The sequence below is a fragment of the Branchiostoma lanceolatum genome, chromosome 1 (genome assembly GCF_035083965.1).
Source record: "Branchiostoma lanceolatum isolate klBraLanc5 chromosome 1, klBraLanc5.hap2, whole genome shotgun sequence".
NCBI classification, from domain to species: Eukaryota; Metazoa; Chordata; class Leptocardii; order Amphioxiformes; family Branchiostomatidae; genus Branchiostoma; species Branchiostoma lanceolatum.
Genome location: NC_089722.1, coordinates 15,968,276 through 15,986,800, shown reverse-complemented (window position 1 = coordinate 15,986,800; position 18,525 = coordinate 15,968,276). Strand labels below are relative to the sequence as shown.

Sequence of the window (18,525 nt, the reverse complement as noted above, 5' to 3'; positions counted from 1 at the left end):
TACAAATATACTTTTAGAAGTAAAATGTTTATTTTTGACAGGAATAGTTGATTTTGTTGTTGTAAATTCTGACGAAGATTGTTGAGACGAATATCGAGCCTTTTTTCAAAGCTTTGCATAATGTGTTTAATGCGCACCTGGTTGTGCGCAGGAAATCGCGAGTTTTTGTGCAGAAGCTGTGGCACGTTTCACCATCTCTTTAGTCGAAATTTTCATTTTTCTTGAAGGAATCTGAATATTTTATTAGTCTTAAGGGTTGGGGATTTAGTCTAGAGATGAGTCAGTTCAAGCTTATCGCCCCGAAGCCGAACCCAGGGCCGCTACCGCCCCAGGACGGGGAGGAGAACAATAGGAAGCGGCCGGCCAGCTCCAGCCCACCGCCGAAGATAAAGATGGAGGCCCCTCAGCAGCAGCCCTTGCCTGGACATTCAGTCTCCTTAGGAGCTGCAGGGACGAACGGGATCCTCCTGAACCCTGGAGGGGTTCCTCTAGACCCTGCGGCGGCGGCTGATGCCGAGGCGCTGAGCCGGAGAACCAGCCGGAGGAAGAGAGCGAAGGTGTGGCCTCAACGTCCTTTGTTTTGTGCAAGTTACAAAACGTGCTTTTTGTGTGTCCTTGAATAAGCTAGTTCGGAGTTGTTACTACGCATGTGCAGTGTCAAAGGTGAAGGCCCCCGGCTCGTATACAGTGCTCGCCTGGACATTGTCTAGATTTGCATAACAACTGTCTAGATTTGCATAACAACGCCCCGACTGGCTTTGTTCGCGTCTCGGGGGCCTTCACCTTTGACACTGCACATGCGTAGTAACAACTCCGAACTAGCTTATATGCACATGTCATATACATGTGATTTGGATGATGAACGCCCTTTAAATCTTCTATGTAACATTAACTCCTAGGTAAAAACAAAAAGCAGATTTCCCTACTATTTCATTTCATTCTAAATTAGATCAACCCTGTATAAAAAATACAAAAATATTGCAAATCAATGAATATCCAGGGAGTGATGTTTACAACAGTAACACCCATTACCATAATACCGCCACTAATCATAATACCGCCAAATCTAAAAAGCGATGAATTTTAAGAGATCTACTCGTGCAGCAACAGTGATTTCCGCGGTATGCACACTTCAGACATCAAGGTGTTTAATACACTCTAAGAAAGGCCTCAATAACGAGGCATTCGAAGACAACGAGGTCAAATATTTTCGATCCCTTATCATGACAGGCGAGCGCGTCGTGGGAAGAACATATCATCACGCCATCGCACGTTGTTCGCTGGATTTGCATATAATAATAGCACATGCTTTAAGCTCAAGACGATTATTTAAACAACAGCAAAATAAAGTTTCTTTTACTGGCCTTCAACTCGTGTCAAAGTGTGATCTATCGTCAAGAACGGTTGTTTAATCGCCGTAACTGTGGTTGGCCTGGCGCAAAATAGAACGTCGCCATTTTCATTGTTTTCGCCCGAGACTGGCTCCTCCCCCGTATTGCGTAACATGAAATTTTCCCGCGAAAATCTCGGCGAAACCAATAGTTTGAAGGGGCGGGTGTAATTTCTACAAAGCACTGAGAAATATTTGCATCTACATACATCACACTCTAATATGCATAATATCTATAGATTAATTTTTCGCCAAGGAACAACAGTCTATAGTAGGATTATGAAGCCTTGTATTGTTTGGTCCCAAACCGCGGTTCAAACAATTTGCACCCCTCCGCGGCAACTGGGGACCCCACGTCCATACCATTTATATTTGCATGGGAGGCGAAAATTAGTAATAAAGATTTACTCTGAAACCAATAAATCTTCTGTGATAAAAAGCCAAAGAAAATGTCTTTATTTGCATGGCACACTTGGGATTCTTCCATAACTGGATCGAACATTGCGGCCGCCGGTCCTCATGAGAGAACTGCTCCTGATTCATACCCAGCGGCATAGTAGACCTGTCGTGTCAACTTTAACCCTCAAGATATCAATTACGAGGGGTGGTGGGCACGCGGGACTAGTTACGATCTTGACGATCCTTATTTTCGGATAAGACCAACAATTAATACGACCGTTACACTAAAAACGAAGTCGCCATTATGTGAACTGAACCATAGTAGAACGCCAGACGCAAGTTTTACGTGATAGCAGTTGTGGCGGGCTACAGTAAATCAAAATTCGCAACAGTTAACATCCGTTTTCGAGTGATTTTTTCAATCCCCAGACATCGTTGTATATTTAGGGCACGCACTACCCCGAAAGAAAGGGCCAACAGCTGATGTATAATGGTGAAAAACGGGGAGATGATTGCCGAGTTTCTTGCTGGCGGTATTATGGAACCCCCTTCCGTGCGCGCGCCCGTTCTCGGTGCATTTCGGCAACATCTTACTATTGCGATATTTCGTTTTGAGGAGACCAAGAGAGACAAAAAAACATACACAGCATAAGTGGCAAAGGTAAGCTATAACATCGACATGTAACCGGGAAAAAATAATGAGTTTTTCCTTTGCTAAATTAGTATCACTTTAGAAATTGCAGTAAACGTGGCGGTATTATGGTAATGGATGTTACACCATATTACATAATTTTACACCACACAATGACACATGTTGAAAACCTCCAACAGCCACAGGAGATACTTAAACTAAAGCGTGTTGAAGTTGAAGAATTCTTCAAGTTCAACACGTGATTACAAGATCAGATCAGTGTAAGTTTTCAGTTCTATCGTGTAGAAATAGAATATTATAATTTACATGCATGAGCCAAGGAGACATACTTTTGATTAATCATATCATGTCTGTTTTGCACTTTCACATTCTTTTCCATCATCATCATCATCATCATCCAACAGAACAGTTCTTCACGATTTACTTCTCCTTTTCCATCTTCACGTGTCCAGGTTGAGTACAGAGAGATGGACGAGAAGCTAGCTAACCTGTCGGAAGACGAGTACTACTCCGAGGAAGAGCGTAAGGAGAAGGAGTACAAGAAGATCGAAGACGCTGCACCAGAACCCGAGGAAGACTCCGATCAGGATGAACAGACAGGTATCTCTTACCTCTCTGGTATGGAAATGATCAACGTCACCATTTTCTACATTTGTATTTTGTCATTTCAGCTCTATTTGGTGCTTGCAAGTGACATTTTGCAGCTGCATTTTGTAACTTATAAGGCTTATAGAGTGTTCTAGTTTGCACTTTCAACTATGCAAATCAATGAATGTTTTCCCTTTTTGACTACCCCGAATATTACGCTCTATGCCAACAAAATGGGAAAGAAAGCGACTTTGTTGTGAACCTTCTATCGTGTATGATTCTGTATAGACAATCTTTAGTACCCTTTACTGAACTGGAACTAAGAGTAAGACTCTGTACAATTTTGTTGTTTTAGATGCAGTAACGGGTCTAGAAGGCGCAGCGTTCCAGAGTAGACTGCCGCACGACAAGATGACATCCCAGGAGGCGGCCTGCTTCCCCGATATCATCCAGAGTCCACAGCAGACACAGAAACTGTTTCTATACATCAGAAACAAAATTGTAAGCAGAAAAGCAATATATCATCATATCATTTCTGTTCAAGTTCAACATTACCTAGAAATACTTAATTTATCTGTTTACATCCAACAAATTCAGGGGTTCATCTAAAGAGGGGAACAGGGGCCGAGCGCCCCCATGCCCTGACCATGCGCCCCCTTACCCTGGGAAGCTGATTCTCTGACAAGCATAAAATTCTGATCGACCTGGGATGCTACTAGTTCATAGTAGTAGTAGTACATGTAGTACTGTAATGATGGACAGGTATTCAGTATTAAGGTTATGAATGACTGGATTGCTCTACTGCAATTTATGATTGATCATTGAGTCAAAAACCATAATGAGTTTAGATCCAGGTTAGATGATCATTGGTGAGAACATGAAGTAAATATGAAGCTAGAGTCCAACTTATAGTCAGAAGACCTGAATACTACAATGCCTCCCTTCCAGAAAACAGTGTCAAGGTATCAAGGGAAGAAAGTTAGACGTGAAGTGTTTTCCAAGTGTCTTTTGTTTGTACTGTATGTGACAATTTTTTTAATTTTCTCATTTCAGCTTCAGCTTTGGTTGGAGAACCCCAAGTTGCAGCTGACTTTTGAGAATGCCCTGCCACAAATAGAGGCACCATACAACAGTAAGTAGGATGTGTTATTTTTATTTACCACAAAAATACATGTATGCCAGAATAAACAGCAAAACATGTTATCTGACCTCTTAGCACATATTTCTTCACATTCTCCACTATGTTAATGTTACAGTGCTTCCATGTATTTTCAGGTGATACCACTTTGGTGATGAGGGTCCACAGCTACTTGGAGAGACATGGCTACATCAACTTTGGCGTGTACAAGCGCATCAAACCCTTCCCAAGTATGTGGTGCTATAGCCATGTTTTTAATTTTGTTGGTTGCATATGTCCCTCATCAAATTTTGAATAAAAAAGATTTAGTAGATAAGACTTTGACATCAAGTTTTGAATGCAATGATTAAGTGGTTAAGACACATTTTTACAAGCAGTAACAAGATTTGTCGAACTTTTTCCTTCCGTACAGCCAAGAAGATAGGAAAAGTGATAGTGATTGGTGCAGGTGTATCAGGACTATCAGCAGCGCGTCAGCTACAGTGTTTCGGCATGGATGTCACCGTCTTAGAAGCAAGGGTAAGACTATCTATGATGTATTGGTTATGTTGTGGCAAATGTCAATAGTTAAACTATCAAATTTACGTGTAAACTTGTCCAGAGAATGATGTATACAACTGAGACCTGAAGGCTAGACCCTTCTGAAGCCGGTCTCTTGCTAGATAGTATCTGACATGGACACCTGTGTTCTTACAAGTTAAACTGAACATTTGTAAAACTAAGAGGTTTCAATTGTATCCTAATATCTTGTTGATATATCTTCACACACACACATGCACACATGCTGTGCAACTGTCTTATCAAACATGGGATTGAAAATTTTGTCCTTTTTATATTGACGATATTGAACTAAGTAACGACTGCACTGTTCAGTATAAATACAAATGTACCAACTTTGGTCATTTGTTTTTCCTCAGGACCGAGTTGGAGGGAGGGTTGCCACTTTCCGGAAGGGCAACTACGTGGCAGACCTAGGGGCAATGGTAGTAACAGGGCTGGGTAAGTCAGGCTTTGTTAACTCGCTCAATTTTTGAACGACCTCTCTGCTGACCTCTACAACCATTGAGTTCATACTCATAGACAGACCCAGGGTAAGCAGAAAGTTAAAGATGGCAGACTAAATGCATTTAAGTCCGCATGGTTTTTATTTCGCGGTAGGGAGAAAATGGAGTGTTCACAATAGTTTTAAATTTGCGTTTGAAACAATAGTAGCACTACAGTCATTGGTGGGCAAAAATTTTTGCAGTGTTTTTAACCGCAAACATAAAACCACCGCGAACATTTCTGTATTTACAGTATATTGATACTTATCGTTGGCACAAAATGTCATAACCACTGATTTAGAACTTTTCAATAAAACAGAAAGGATATCCTTAGATTTGTAGAGAAGTTCAGTACATACTTGTTTTCTATCTTAATTGGCAAAGTAACATCATATCTAAGTTCATGTTTTGACCCAAAGTCACAACCTTTGGTTTGGAAGTTTGCTTTAGAGCTCAGGACTTGTTTTCTATGTTCATTGTCAAAGTAACGTCATATCTAAGTGCATGTTTTGACACTTATTGACTACTTGATGTTGTGTTGACCTGTCCAGGTGGAAACCCAGTGACTGTGCTGAGTCGGCAGATTGACATGCACCTGAGTAAGATCAGACAGAAATGTCCACTCCATGAGGGGGATGGGCAAACGGTAGGTGATATCGCTAAGTGCAGCGCTCAAAATACTAGGTGCATGTGCACTTTTGTGCACCCAAAATTGGATCTGTGCATCTAATATTTGACTGGAACTAGATATTTGTGTAGGGTAACACATGTATATACTCTTGACACGGCATATACTCTTGACATTTCCGAATCTGAAAAAATGAGAAAACCTTTCTTATATCAATTATTAAAATTGGTCGTAGAATTTCAGATTCAAGCAATGAAGAGGAGCAGTAAGGTTTGTAATTAGGTTTAGCTGACATTCTACTTAATTGAACCAAATATTTTTCTGTGCACCCGTGCACTTATTCACAAAAATGAGTTTCAAGCCATGCAGTAACTTGAAGTTACACAGAAGCCAAGCACCATAGCAGGCAAATTTTCAATGTTTTACCCTGCCGAAAAATGGTGATGGCTTATACATTTTGTACAGAGCAATTAACAATGTTATCTTTGATTTAGAACATTCAAAATGGCCCAAATTGATTGTTTGCAGTGTTATGTAATATTTTATATACTACAGTCAGTTGGCTGTTTGTGCATTATACTTGTGATTTGAATGTGTACTTAAACTTGTCTGTCTTCTTTTGTATGTTGACGGCCGGCTGCCAAACCCAGGAGGGTAGATGTAAGCTCGTACGTATCACTCAGCTTAGTATCTACTCATTTTAATGGTAGCCCTTGTATCGGCTCCTCCCCTCATGTGTCGCCAAAAACATGACATGTTCTGTAGTAGTCCATGCATGCTGTTACTGCTAACCATCCAAGCTCTGAAGATAATTCCATATTGAAAGTTAAGCAGGGTCTTGCATGGAAATTTTCTTGCCCCTACCAATGCATGCAAACTTTTAGGCATCCTTTCCTAAAAGATATTTTTTTCAATGAAAACTGATGTTTTCTGATCCCCATCAACCACTATCAGATGAAGTATTTTTGTGTGTTTATTGGTTTATTTCGCATAAGTGGTAAACCGCCTTTAGATATACAACTGTAACACAACAGTTTTGTGAAATACATGTAGGTACAAGTTGCGAAAGACCAAACTGTAAGGCTTGATCCACTCACATTGAAAGGATCCCTACATTCCCTACTCTTTTCAATAAGTGCAGTGAGATTTTAACATGCTCAAGGTGTGACTCTCCTGCCTTTATTTCTTTATTATTGACTTACGACCCATCTGAGAAGACGTCCCTAACCAAAGCTACGTAGGTACTCATTTTCTTAGTCGAGTGAGGAAATCGGTGTAGCCTTCCCCAATGGTACATCATTGGGGCCTGCTAGGGATTCAAACCCAGAACCTTTGGATTCTAAGTCAACAACCCTAACCACAAGACTATTTTGCAACCTATTTAAGACAATTAGATGCGCTTTTTCACAACCCTACTGGTCCTGTTTTGTCGCAGGTGTCCAAGGACAAGGACGAGATGGTGGAGCGAGAGTTTAACCGGCTCTTGGAAGCGACATCGTACCTCTCCCATCACCTGGACTTCAACTACCTGGAGGGCAAACCTGTGTCCCTGGGACAAGCTCTGGAGCTGGTTATCAAGTAAGGACCATGGTCTTCTGTTTTGTTGGTTTAGATTTCTTCTTCTTTACTGCTTAGCCTCATATCTGAGATTATCAGCAGTTGCGCATGGGTTAGATACAACACATGTGCCCGGTACAAATAAAACGAAGGGAAAATAAAGGAAAGGCGCTAAGGAACATAAACAACTGAATTTGTGTGTGCAGAGGACAGGACAAGTGAATTTAGTGAGTTAGTACTGTAATACATATATTTATATACAAGGACATGTAGGGGTGGCTCAGTGCAGCAGGGTCTTCCCCAGTAAGGTTTTGAACTGGGAGAGGGACCCCGCCTCCGCCACACCAGGCTCAAGTTCGTTCCACTCTTTGATGGTCCGAGGGAAGAACGAGAGCCTGTAGTAGTTGTTTCTGCACGTGATGGCCTGCAAATTGAATGGTTGAAATGATTTGAATGGTAGAAATAGTATAAGAGTTCCTAAAGTTTCAGTAGGTTGGAAAAGAGACTGTTGACCACAGAATGATGATTACCTTGGAGACCTGAAGGCAGGTTGCCTTATGAAGTCATCCTAGCTGTTTCCTGACTTTGGTCTCAGTCATAACTGTATTATCATCACTAATATTGATCAATAATATCATCAATAATACTATAATCAATAATCTAATACTGGATACTACTTATATTAAGGACAACAGTAGTGAGCCACAATATTTCAAATCTGGAAGACAAAACATAATAAGACAAGAATCTTGAGATTTTGACTGTGCACTGGAGCTTGTTATATTATTAAGTAAGGACCATGGCATTGTTTTATTGTCTCCATGAAAAGTGGAGGTACAGTTTTGGGTGTGTCTGTTTGTCTGTCTGTTTGTGTTCCCACACTACTGTAGTCAGCATAACTCAAGAACCTCTTGATGGATTACGATATTTGGTATGTGGGCAGGTGTTGTGAAGCCGAAGTTCAAGGCCCCCTGGTATGTGACCTTGGTACTGCAGCAGAACTTCCGTCTTTGTATCTTTTGACCTTGACGTGCTATGGTCTTGATTTTTAGGTGGCTGATAGCTTGTGATGTAATAAAGAAGTGGTGTAGGTTTGGGCCCCCTAGTTGGTTTAGATTTGAATGGTAGTACTATGGTATCCAGTATTTTATTATACAGTTCTGTAGTACAGTACAATGAGATGTACATTTGTATTTGCTGTGCAATGAATTCACACTGGAGAGATCACTGCACAAATCATGAAAATAAAACCGCAGCAAAAGTTTAAAGGATTACAGCATATCACTGACCTAAAGCAGACCACCAACTGTCCCCATGTTCCGTGTTGCAGGTTGCAGGAGAAGCATGTGAAGGAGAAACAGTGTGAACACATCAGGAACATCATCAAACTACAGGAGGAGATGAAGGGAAACCAGCAGAAGGTTTGGCACCGTACATTCATCCTCCAGGATCAGTTGAAGTCTTCTAGCTACCATAGTTTGAGTGTGTGGCCACCTACGCTATGATTTGGAACCCCTATGCTGTGATTTACATATGCTGTTATACAAGTTAGATGCTGTACACATCTTACAACCAGCTTAGGGGTGTTTCTTTCTGGGTAGCTCTGTGTCATTTGGCTCAGCAATAAGGCTGTAACATAGGAAAAACTTTGTCCAAATGCACGAAATAGTGTCTCAGATTGTTTGGATTTTAAACTTTCCTCAGGACGATGCCACCCCCTGTTGTGGTCATGTCTTTGACAATCCATGTGTTTGACTTACCCCATGAAAAGTTGGCTTTTTGTACCTTACCCCCAGGCTGTAGAATATTCTGGTGAGAACCCTGTGTAAAATTAATAGAAAGACTGTTCATTGCTCAGTTGAAATATGATAAGTAGTGGCAACTTTTACCAGGAATCACAAATTCCATTCTTGAATCATGTTAATACATGTACCTAAAAAAATTAAATCTGCCATGCCCAATGCTGTATATGACATCAAGAGTTCCTTAAGTTTCAGTAGGTTGGAAAAGAGACTGTTGACCACAGAATGATGATTACCTTGGAGACCTGAAGGCTAGTTGCCTTGTGAAGTCACCCTTGCTGTTCCTGACTCTAGATCTGGTCTCAGTCATAACAGTTACTGTATTATCCTCACTGTAATACTGTAAAGGCAGAAATGTTTGCTGTGGTTTAATGTTCACGGTTTTCGCTGTGAACTCTTCAAACCACCGCGAAAAGCCATTCCATTGTGTGACTGTAGCGCCACTATTGTTCCAAACGCAAACTCAAAACCACCGCAAACACTCCATTTTCTCCCTACCATGAAATTAAATTCCTGCTAACATTTCTGCATGTACAGTATTAAGAACGACAGTAGTGGGCCGCAATTTTTCAAACCTGGAAGACAAAACATAATTGTCTTTGCCAACAGAATTTGATTCTTTATATGCACATTTCAGTTGACGAGTTTGTTTGAGAAGATCAAAGAGCTCCATGGCCAGTGGAAGGAAGCATCCGAGGTGAAACCACCCCGGGACATCACAGCCGAGTTCTTAGTAAAAAGCAAGCACAGGGATCTGTCTACAACTTGCAAGGTATGCTAGGAAACTACATACATGTGTAGTAGATGCCATGTTGCAAAGCCTTGTCCAAATTTAGGCCTGACTCAGATTTATTGCTTAATTAGATCAAGTTAGATTTCAAATGTCATGCTTTTCCTTTTTTAAGTCTAAAGTTTTTGTTGTTGTTACCAAACATAATGGTTGAATGATATTTGAAACTTGTGTTCGATTGTAGGAGTTTGATGAGCTGACATCACAGCAGAATGGTCTGGAAGAGAAACTGTCCGAGTTGGAGGCCAACCCACCAAGGTTGTAGCTGATGCTTTTTTCACATCCTGTCCTTCACTGTCCTCTGCTTTTTGTGCTTTCTCTGCATTTGCGTGGCGTCGTGTATGCAATGGTTAGGGTATGTGACCCAGAACCCATAGGTCCTAGGTTCGAATCCCCTGATATGTCACCGATGTTGTGCCCTTAGGAAAGGCATTTTACCCGACTTCCCTCGCTTCAACCAAGTTTTACTTGTAAAAATGTAAAAATGGGCACCTGACCTTGGGGAGGTACACTGTAAAAGGAGGTGGAAGGAGAGGGATGAACTCTGCCTTAGACAGATGCTATGTACAGTATTTACAGGTTCATTGTACTGGGGAAATTCCCCTAGCTCTTTTCGACAAGCACAATGAACAGTGGACCACGGCTTAACGTCCCGTCCGAAGGACTGCGACCCTTTCCGGTAGCGTGCATGTCGGGTGAGCGACACAGCCGAGATCGAACCCAGGGCTTCTAGTTCCAGAGGCAAGATCGCTAACCACTGGACTACGCACGCTACCTCTAGCTACCTTTTAAACCTGTATTTCTACTCCTGCTACATTTTTCATGATCACTAAGTCTTGAGCACGTCATTGTACTCACCACTTCTCTCTCTGTGTCTTGGTGCTACAAAGCAGTGATGTCTATCTATCATCAAGAGATCGGCAAATCCTGGACTGGCACTTTGCGAACCTGGAGTTCGCCAACGCCACGCCTCTCTCGACCCTGTCGCTCAAACACTGGGACCAGGACGACGACTTCGAGTTCTCGGGGAGCCATCTCACGGTGCGAAACGGCTACTCGTGTCTACCGGTGGCGCTGTCGGAAGGGTTAGACATCAAGCTGAACACAGCAATCAGACAAGTCCGCTACACACCCTCAGGTCAGAGCCTTTCAAATTACACCTCATTAATTATTCATGAGCAAGTGTCAGTAACGTCGCCAAAAGCCCATACCAGCTTGGAATAGCAGGACCCCTACGCGAGGTAACGAACCGAGCAATAGTGGCCCTGCCTTGAGGAGGATGACTCTCCATTTGTTTCCAGGGCTGTCTCCAGGACCCGTCCCTCCGTCCTAGGACTGAAATTTATTTGTTGGGATGGAATGAACAAAAATTTCAGCCTGTCTGTCCAAAAATTCTGATCGTCATGACATGAAACTGTTGAAAATGTGTTTTCGTAAGATTAGAATGACAGATTTAGGAACGAAAATGAACAACATGGACTCCCAAACAAAGAGTGGGATGGAAAAAGTTTAAAGCTGGAAACAACCCTGTTTGTTACTCACTTATTTTATAACCTTTGTTGACTTGTTTTATTTTTGTTTCTTGTTCAAAGGAGGATGATCTAGAAGAAGAGCTGAAGGCATCCCTTAATGGGTGAACTCATGACAGTGGCTGGATAGTAGATTCTGACTTTGAACATCAGAAACTGACGATTTTTTTTCTTCTTTTCTCTCAGCTCAAGTTCTGCCTACTTCCGTTATTGTGAGCTTTTATTTCAGCTTACTGTAAATGCAGAAATGTTCGTTGGGATTTAATTTCACGGTGGGGAGAAAATGGAGTGTTCACGGTGGTTTTGAGTTCGTGTTCGAAACAATTGTAGCGCTACAGTCACACAATGAAATGACTTTTTGCAGTAGTTTAAAGTTCGCGGTAAAGAGTTCACCGTGAAAATAAAACTGCCGCGAATATTTCTGCATTTACAGTATATCATCAGCTTTAGCTGACATTCTACTCCTTTGTTACATGCTTTAATGCCAAGTTTTTAATATCATGGTTTGAAATTCTTCACACTGTATTTGATTTGAACATGTGTCATAAGTTGTACAGTTAGCCTACATTGTATCTTCTGACACCATGTACCCCTACTGTCTAGGATGCGAGGTGGTTGCACAGAATCTGAGAAGCGGAGGTTCGACGTACACGTACAAGTGTGACGCCGTCCTCTGTACCCTCCCCCTAGGCGTGCTGAAACAACAGCCGCCCGCCGTGCAGTTCTTCCCACCCCTGCCAGAGTGGAAAATGGCCGCCGTCCACCGCATGGGCTATGGCAATCTCAATAAGGTAAGCACTGTCTCACAAGATAATGTGCATACGCAGGACCCAAGGTGATCAGCCTGGCTGGTTAATTGTTTGTGTTTATTAAAGTCAACTGTCAACAATAGCTAGTCTAAGACACCTTTTAACCCTTGGTACCTAGCCTGGTATCTCAGTTGCAATGTGTTATCAGGCATGTTCAGGAGCTGTTTTCATGTAGTTGATGTAGTTACAATGGAATTCATCACAGTTTCTATTGGATGTTTGGTCAATGTTGCATCAGAATTTTGTTCGTTGCATATAGCTTTTCCGACACATTGGAAACTGTAGGCAGGCCATCATCCTTATATATATGAACATGACCTTATACAATACTTTCTGTCAAAATGCCTACAAAGTACAGATTCATTATTTTCAGGTTGATCGAGTACTAGATCTTAGTTAAAATTGTTGGATTGCTCTGTCACACATACATATGTGCCGTCATGCTAACCAAGAAACAATAAACACAAAGCATCTTTCCATGTTTACTTGCCATTGGCATTGTAAGTCAAGTGGGCCATGAGTTAATCCTTAGATTTCTTTGTATTATTGCATCTTTTAGTGAAGCTATGGTACGAACACTCTAAATTTCTAACATTGTGCATGTTTTGTCACCAGGTTGTGTTGTGCTTTGACCGTGTGTTCTGGGACCCCAACGTGAACCTTTTCGGCCACGTCGGCAGCACCACAGCCAGCCGCGGGGAACTCTTCCTCTTCTGGAACCTGTACAAAGCGCCGACGCTCATCGCGCTGGTGGCCGGAGAGGCGGCCGCCATCATGGAGAACGTTAGCGATGACGTGATCGTTGGTCGGGCCATCACTGTTCTGAAGGGCATATTTGGCAACAGTGCAGTGCCTCAGGTAAAGCATACAGACTACTCAACTCACATGTAGAAAGGCCATGTTAATTTGATTATATGGATGACATCTTCTGGGCACTCCAAAACTGATGCGAGCGTGTGAATGAAAAAATGTTTAGCAGAAAAAAGTTACCCTCACCATGAAATCTATATGGTAAGGATGAACAAAACTAACCACACAGAGTATGGTATACCGAAATATAGATTCTTAATTATTGATTATTGTTCTTTCAAAATGTCTTCTTTGACTTTAGAATTGACTTTGACACTCTACAACATTAGTATCCGTTTTCTGAAATATTTTTTGCAATTCACAGCATGTATTTTCTCATTTTGCAGCTGCTTTTTACAATTTACAGTACCGTATTTCTTCTAATAAAGGACGCACCCCAAATAAAGTGCGCACCCCCGATTTGGGCTTCACCGCAACCCCAATCACGCCAGCTGAGATACTTCACAGAAAAACCTTAATAAAGTGCGCACCCCCGATCTGCCGCCGTCGCTCGGCGCGTCTCCAAGATGTGACCACGCCCCGGTATTCGGCACGCTATGAAGTCCTGGTGTCTTTCTTAATTGTTCCATTTTCAAGGAACTTTCGGGAAAACATGATACCATTATTTGGGGTCAACACTTAACCCTCCGCTCAAGATTTTGAGTAAAAAGTTTTGAAGTTTAAACGTCACGCTGAGAACCTCGCGCCAGAATATCTGACAAACTTCCTTGATATTGAAGGACCAGCCGACGATCCGCTTGATTTCTACCGGGCTAGTCAAAGACAAACGTGTAAAACTCATTTTGAGATAAAATAAAAGTTCGTCTCTCGGCATTTATGCCGCAAAATACAGCGTTGCATTGACAAATCATTTCATTTCGCCGTGTTCGCCCGCCGCCATATTGTTTAAATTCTGCTGCCCCAAGATGCATTTCGCGTATTACGTAATCCTCGTCACATGATCGCATTACGCGTCTCTGATTGGTTGCTGCTGCAGCTGAAGGCGGGAATTTTGCAGACGAAGTGCATCATGGGGCAGCAGAATCGCGGTTCAGGTTTTTTTCTTTGTCTGAAATGTTACACATGAAAACGCAATAAAAACGCGGTTTTATCGACTACATAGCAACATTACGATGAAGAAAATGCAAGACCAAAAGATATTTTCGGGAAAGCATACATTTATTTGCGGATTGATGGCGGATTTTGCGTAACTTTAGCGATCAATGAACCCGGAAGTGTGCCGAAAGCGGCGTGGGTTTTCACGTTTTATCCGTCAAAACAAAAACAAAACTCCCGCTGAAGCGAACTCTGGAACATTTCAGATTCTAGCTATTACGTTTTTGATTATTAATATCTACAGATTCGCACGATGTGCCCATATTTGCAGCAGTGTGGGTGGTTAGGAAATTATTGACGTCGCAAGCGGCGTAGTACAAGCGGCGTGGCCTGGGTTACGAAATTATGGCCAGCCCGACACACTGAAATAGTCGCGCGGTTGAAAACACCCTGCGTTATTTGGTGTCTCATAATTTGATATTTAATATCGCTAAATCGATTATTTTTATATCTAGAATACCTTTTCAAAAATATACGTATGATGTAGCATCGTTATCCTGTAAACATAAGAACATGAATAAGAACAGAACATGCATAAATTATCGTTGCGTGTCGGCGAAGTGACGGGGCTAGCCTGCTGGGGTAATAATCGGTGACTTCCTGACTTGCGTCGCGACTTTTCTCGAGAGAAAACCTAAATAAAGTGCGCACCCGACTTTGGCTTTGACCTGAAGCCTCATCTTGAAGGTTGAAATGTCAAAAAAGTGCGTCCTTTATTAGAAGAAATACGGTATGGCCAAAAACTTTTTATGTTTTGTTTGGAAACGGACGAAAATTGATGCACGCACGCTGATATCATCAAATCAACATGGCCTAAGTGAGAAAAGATAGTTTAATTTTTACTATCCGTTGGATCAAGCACACATTGAGAAACAAGTTCACTTCAAGTCAGTTTCATAGCTGACTGTTCTAAAATTGTGTCTTGACATTCAACGTAAAGCCTTAAGCTTAGCCTTGAAAATTGAAAACAATTTCTTCAAATATGATTTGAAGCAGAACTAGTTTTTATGCTGCTTGTTTCATTCACTGAAGTTTGTCTTGATGAAATATTGATGTAAAAGTCTGAAGAATGATGCATAATTTGCAAGGCTGAGGCCACCACTGAGGACACTGTCTTGCTAGATAGTAACTGATCTTCAGACAAACAACTATAGTTTTCCACAAATCTTGTACAGGTTTATTTTCATACATAAAGATCAATACATGTATGTGTGTTTTCAGCCCAAGGAGACTGTAGTGACGCGGTGGCGAGCAGATCCGTGGTCCCGAGGATCGTACTCCTACGTAGCGGCAGGGTCGTCAGGTAACGACTACGACCTGATGGCAACACCTGTTGCGCCCAGTCCAGTGGTCCCAGGTACACCACAGGTGAGGCCTAGTTACTGTAGAACCTGTAACATCTTCTGTAGAGATAAAAGCACTTAGAAGCACAGTGCAAAAGGATGGGTAAAACTGGGATTTCAAGCAATTAGAGTGATGGAATTAGCAGCACAAAACCCAAAACTCAGGAAGAACATGGCCTGGATGCCAGATCCTCAATCTCTAAATTTATAAAATATCTAATTTTTCTTATAGATATTTTAGAGATTGGGGGTCTGGCATTTAGACTAAGAAGAACACTGAAGTCTGTTGTTATTATTCCACAGATTTTTCCCCATTTCTGACTAGACTGTATTGAGATAAATTTTGCCTAACTAATATAGGATAACACCAGATGGACTATACTGGTATACTAGTTTTGCCTAACTAGTTGCCCAGATAGAAGTCTGAAGAATGATGCATACTCTGCAAGGCTGAAAACAATACTGAAGACAGCATCTTGCTAGATAGTAACTGACTTTCAGACTATCTTAGAATACTCGTTGATATATCTGGAAGGACTAGATTACGTTAAAATCAGTTAGTAAGAATTTAAAAGGAAAAGCGTGAACTTGACTGTTATACTTTTATAAGTCATTGACATTTCATATTCCTCTTTCGCCTACTTCAGCAGGCCAGTAACATGCCGCGACTGTTCTTTGGTGGCGAGCACACCATACGGAACTACCCAGCCACGGTCCACGGAGCCATGCTCAGCGGACTCCGAGAGGCGGGACGTATCGCTGACCAGTTCCTCGGCGCTCCCTACATGATGAACCGCCAACAACAAACACAGCAACCCCCTACTGTCGTGGTTACCTAACTGTCGGACTGAAAAAGGGACCGTATAAGTGAAAAAGTATACATGTATGACCAGAAGGCACTAGAGGATAGATACACAAATCTGTAAGTTCTCGATGAAGACTTTGTATAAAACTATGACATTAGCTCAACTCCTTCAAGGTATGGCTGTTGTGTGACAAGATGTCAAACGTTATACTATTTTGTTTTGATATTTGTTAGCATCTGTAAATAGCTAATGGTAAAATATTACAGCATACGAGAATAGAAAGCAAGCATATAGAGGTATACCCCAATGTGAGCCCCTTCAGAGTATTGTGACTGTGATGTTAGTAGACATCCACCAACTCTAAAAAGTGTCAATTTTCTTGAAGTCCTGTTTGGAACGATTCAATAGATGGGATATTTGGAGTTTCTTTTAACACAACCAGGAATCTTACCTGCTGACGTTTTGGTGTCTGTCAGACACCTTCTTCAGAGCTTCTGACTGGAGTACTGCTTCTCGACGCTTTAAGTAGCCAATGTAGGTGGCACTGAACTCCAGTCAAAAGCTCTGAAGAAGGTGTCTGACAGACACCGAAACGTCAGCAGGTGAGATTACCTGGTTGTGTAAAAAGAAACTCCAGATATCCTATGTTCTACCAACCTGATGAAAACTATTTTGGGGGGATTCAATAGATGTTATGGAGGATGATATAGTTCTACAGATGGTGCTGGGTCTTTGTATTGCTTACCTTTTGTATATAAGCAGTAGCTTTGTCACGTGTACATGTAGGACGCCATGTCTGTTACATTTTACCAGCATATAACTTATTAATAAAAAGAGTTTCCATTGTATTTTGTCGGTCTATGACTTATTGGTTACTTAAAATACTTCCTGATATTGTGTCCGATAAAACTTTCTTTGTAAGTTGACAAGGGAGAGGGCCCATATGCACATACATGTGCATGCGTGTATGTGTGTGTGCCTGTGTGCGTGCACTCTAGTTGCATCTACATGTAGTATGTCGCAATTTGCATATTGGACTCAATTCTAACATCATTGTGCAGTGTGTGTGACCAAGGAGGTTGATTTTAACCTCCTATGATTTTAACCTCCTTTGTGCGACATTAGCCTTGGAAAGGGAAGATAGGCTGGAACTAGATGATTGCATTTTAATAGGATTTTGTCCCAAGTCACTAACTTGGGTTCGTTCACCTAAGGCCTGGGTTTATTTACTCTCTGCATGTTTGTACGCAAGACACGGCAGAGATTGTTGACTTGTCTGCTAAGCCGTTTGAAGATCTGTCAACACACCTTCCCTCAGTGTGGCGGCTCCTGTGCGAATACATCTCTGCTGTCTGTTTAAAGACAGTAAGATTGATTGCACAGGTCATAGGCCACAGGGCGGTATCTATCTGGTGGCATACTGTCCAAGGAGTTGTTGATCTTGAAGGTTTCAAAGAGATCTGTCTTGAAGGGATGAACCTTCCCCCCTTTGCTTGCTTGTCTTTTGTAGGGAAAGTGTCAACCTGTGGTCATGTCTTTGGCTGGGCAATGTCATAGATGATTGGATTTTTCACCTTGTGGTGGTGTACATGTCATATTGTGGAGAATTTCCTATCTAGGCCAGTATCAAACTTTGATCTATCTTAATATTCGAATTCCCTGACGCCACCGATGTTGTGCCAATGGGAAAGGCACTTAACATGACTTTCCTCACTCCGCCCAGGTGTAAAAACGGGTATTTATGGCTGGGTCATCACACCAGCAATAGCTGCCTGTGTCCCACATGTATTATACTGTTGCAATTCTGATAAAATCAAAAAATCAATCGAATTTAAATCAAAGTTAAGGCATTGTATGACATTAGTATCTGTTTTCTCTTTTTTGTGTGCAATTAACGGAATATATTTGCTCATTTTGCAGCTTCTTGGAACGAATTACAGAATGGTTGCAATTTTTTTTCTGGTGGAAAGTGGACGACTATTAATGCAAGTGCAGATAATCATCCATATAATTGAGTCAGCCTGGCCAAAAGTGGGAATTGTGGAGTTTTGTGAAAGCGGCTGGCCAGATGTTGAAGCAGTAAGGG

At 41.7% G+C, this 18,525-nt stretch overlaps 1 protein-coding gene across 9 annotated transcripts; it reads left to right on the top strand.

The window, feature by feature from the left end:
• Positions 1–131: 131 nt before the first annotated feature.
• Positions 132–17,287, top strand: LOC136437437 (lysine-specific histone demethylase 1A-like). Of its 9 annotated transcripts, none has more exons than XM_066432084.1 (18): positions 132–557; positions 2,894–3,059; positions 3,385–3,530; positions 4,083–4,161; positions 4,305–4,397; positions 4,580–4,686; positions 5,085–5,166; positions 5,762–5,856; positions 6,468–6,506; positions 7,274–7,416; positions 8,726–8,816; positions 9,835–9,969; positions 10,172–10,245; positions 10,881–11,125; positions 12,120–12,307; positions 12,941–13,183; positions 15,512–15,658; positions 16,284–17,287. In XM_066432084.1, the coding sequence occupies exons 1-18, from the start codon at positions 276–278 to the stop codon at positions 16,470–16,472; spliced, it is 2,544 nt and encodes an 847-aa protein (XP_066288181.1). In that variant the 5' UTR covers positions 132–275; the 3' UTR covers positions 16,473–17,287. The 9 variants fall into 9 exon arrangements, with proteins under 9 accessions (XP_066288181.1, XP_066288199.1, XP_066288192.1 ...); XM_066432102.1 differs by having other exon boundaries at positions 133–557; positions 2,894–3,041; XM_066432095.1 differs by having other exon boundaries at positions 133–557; positions 6,489–6,506; positions 10,878–11,125; positions 16,281–17,287.
• The last annotated feature ends 1,238 nt before the right edge of the window (positions 17,288–18,525 follow it).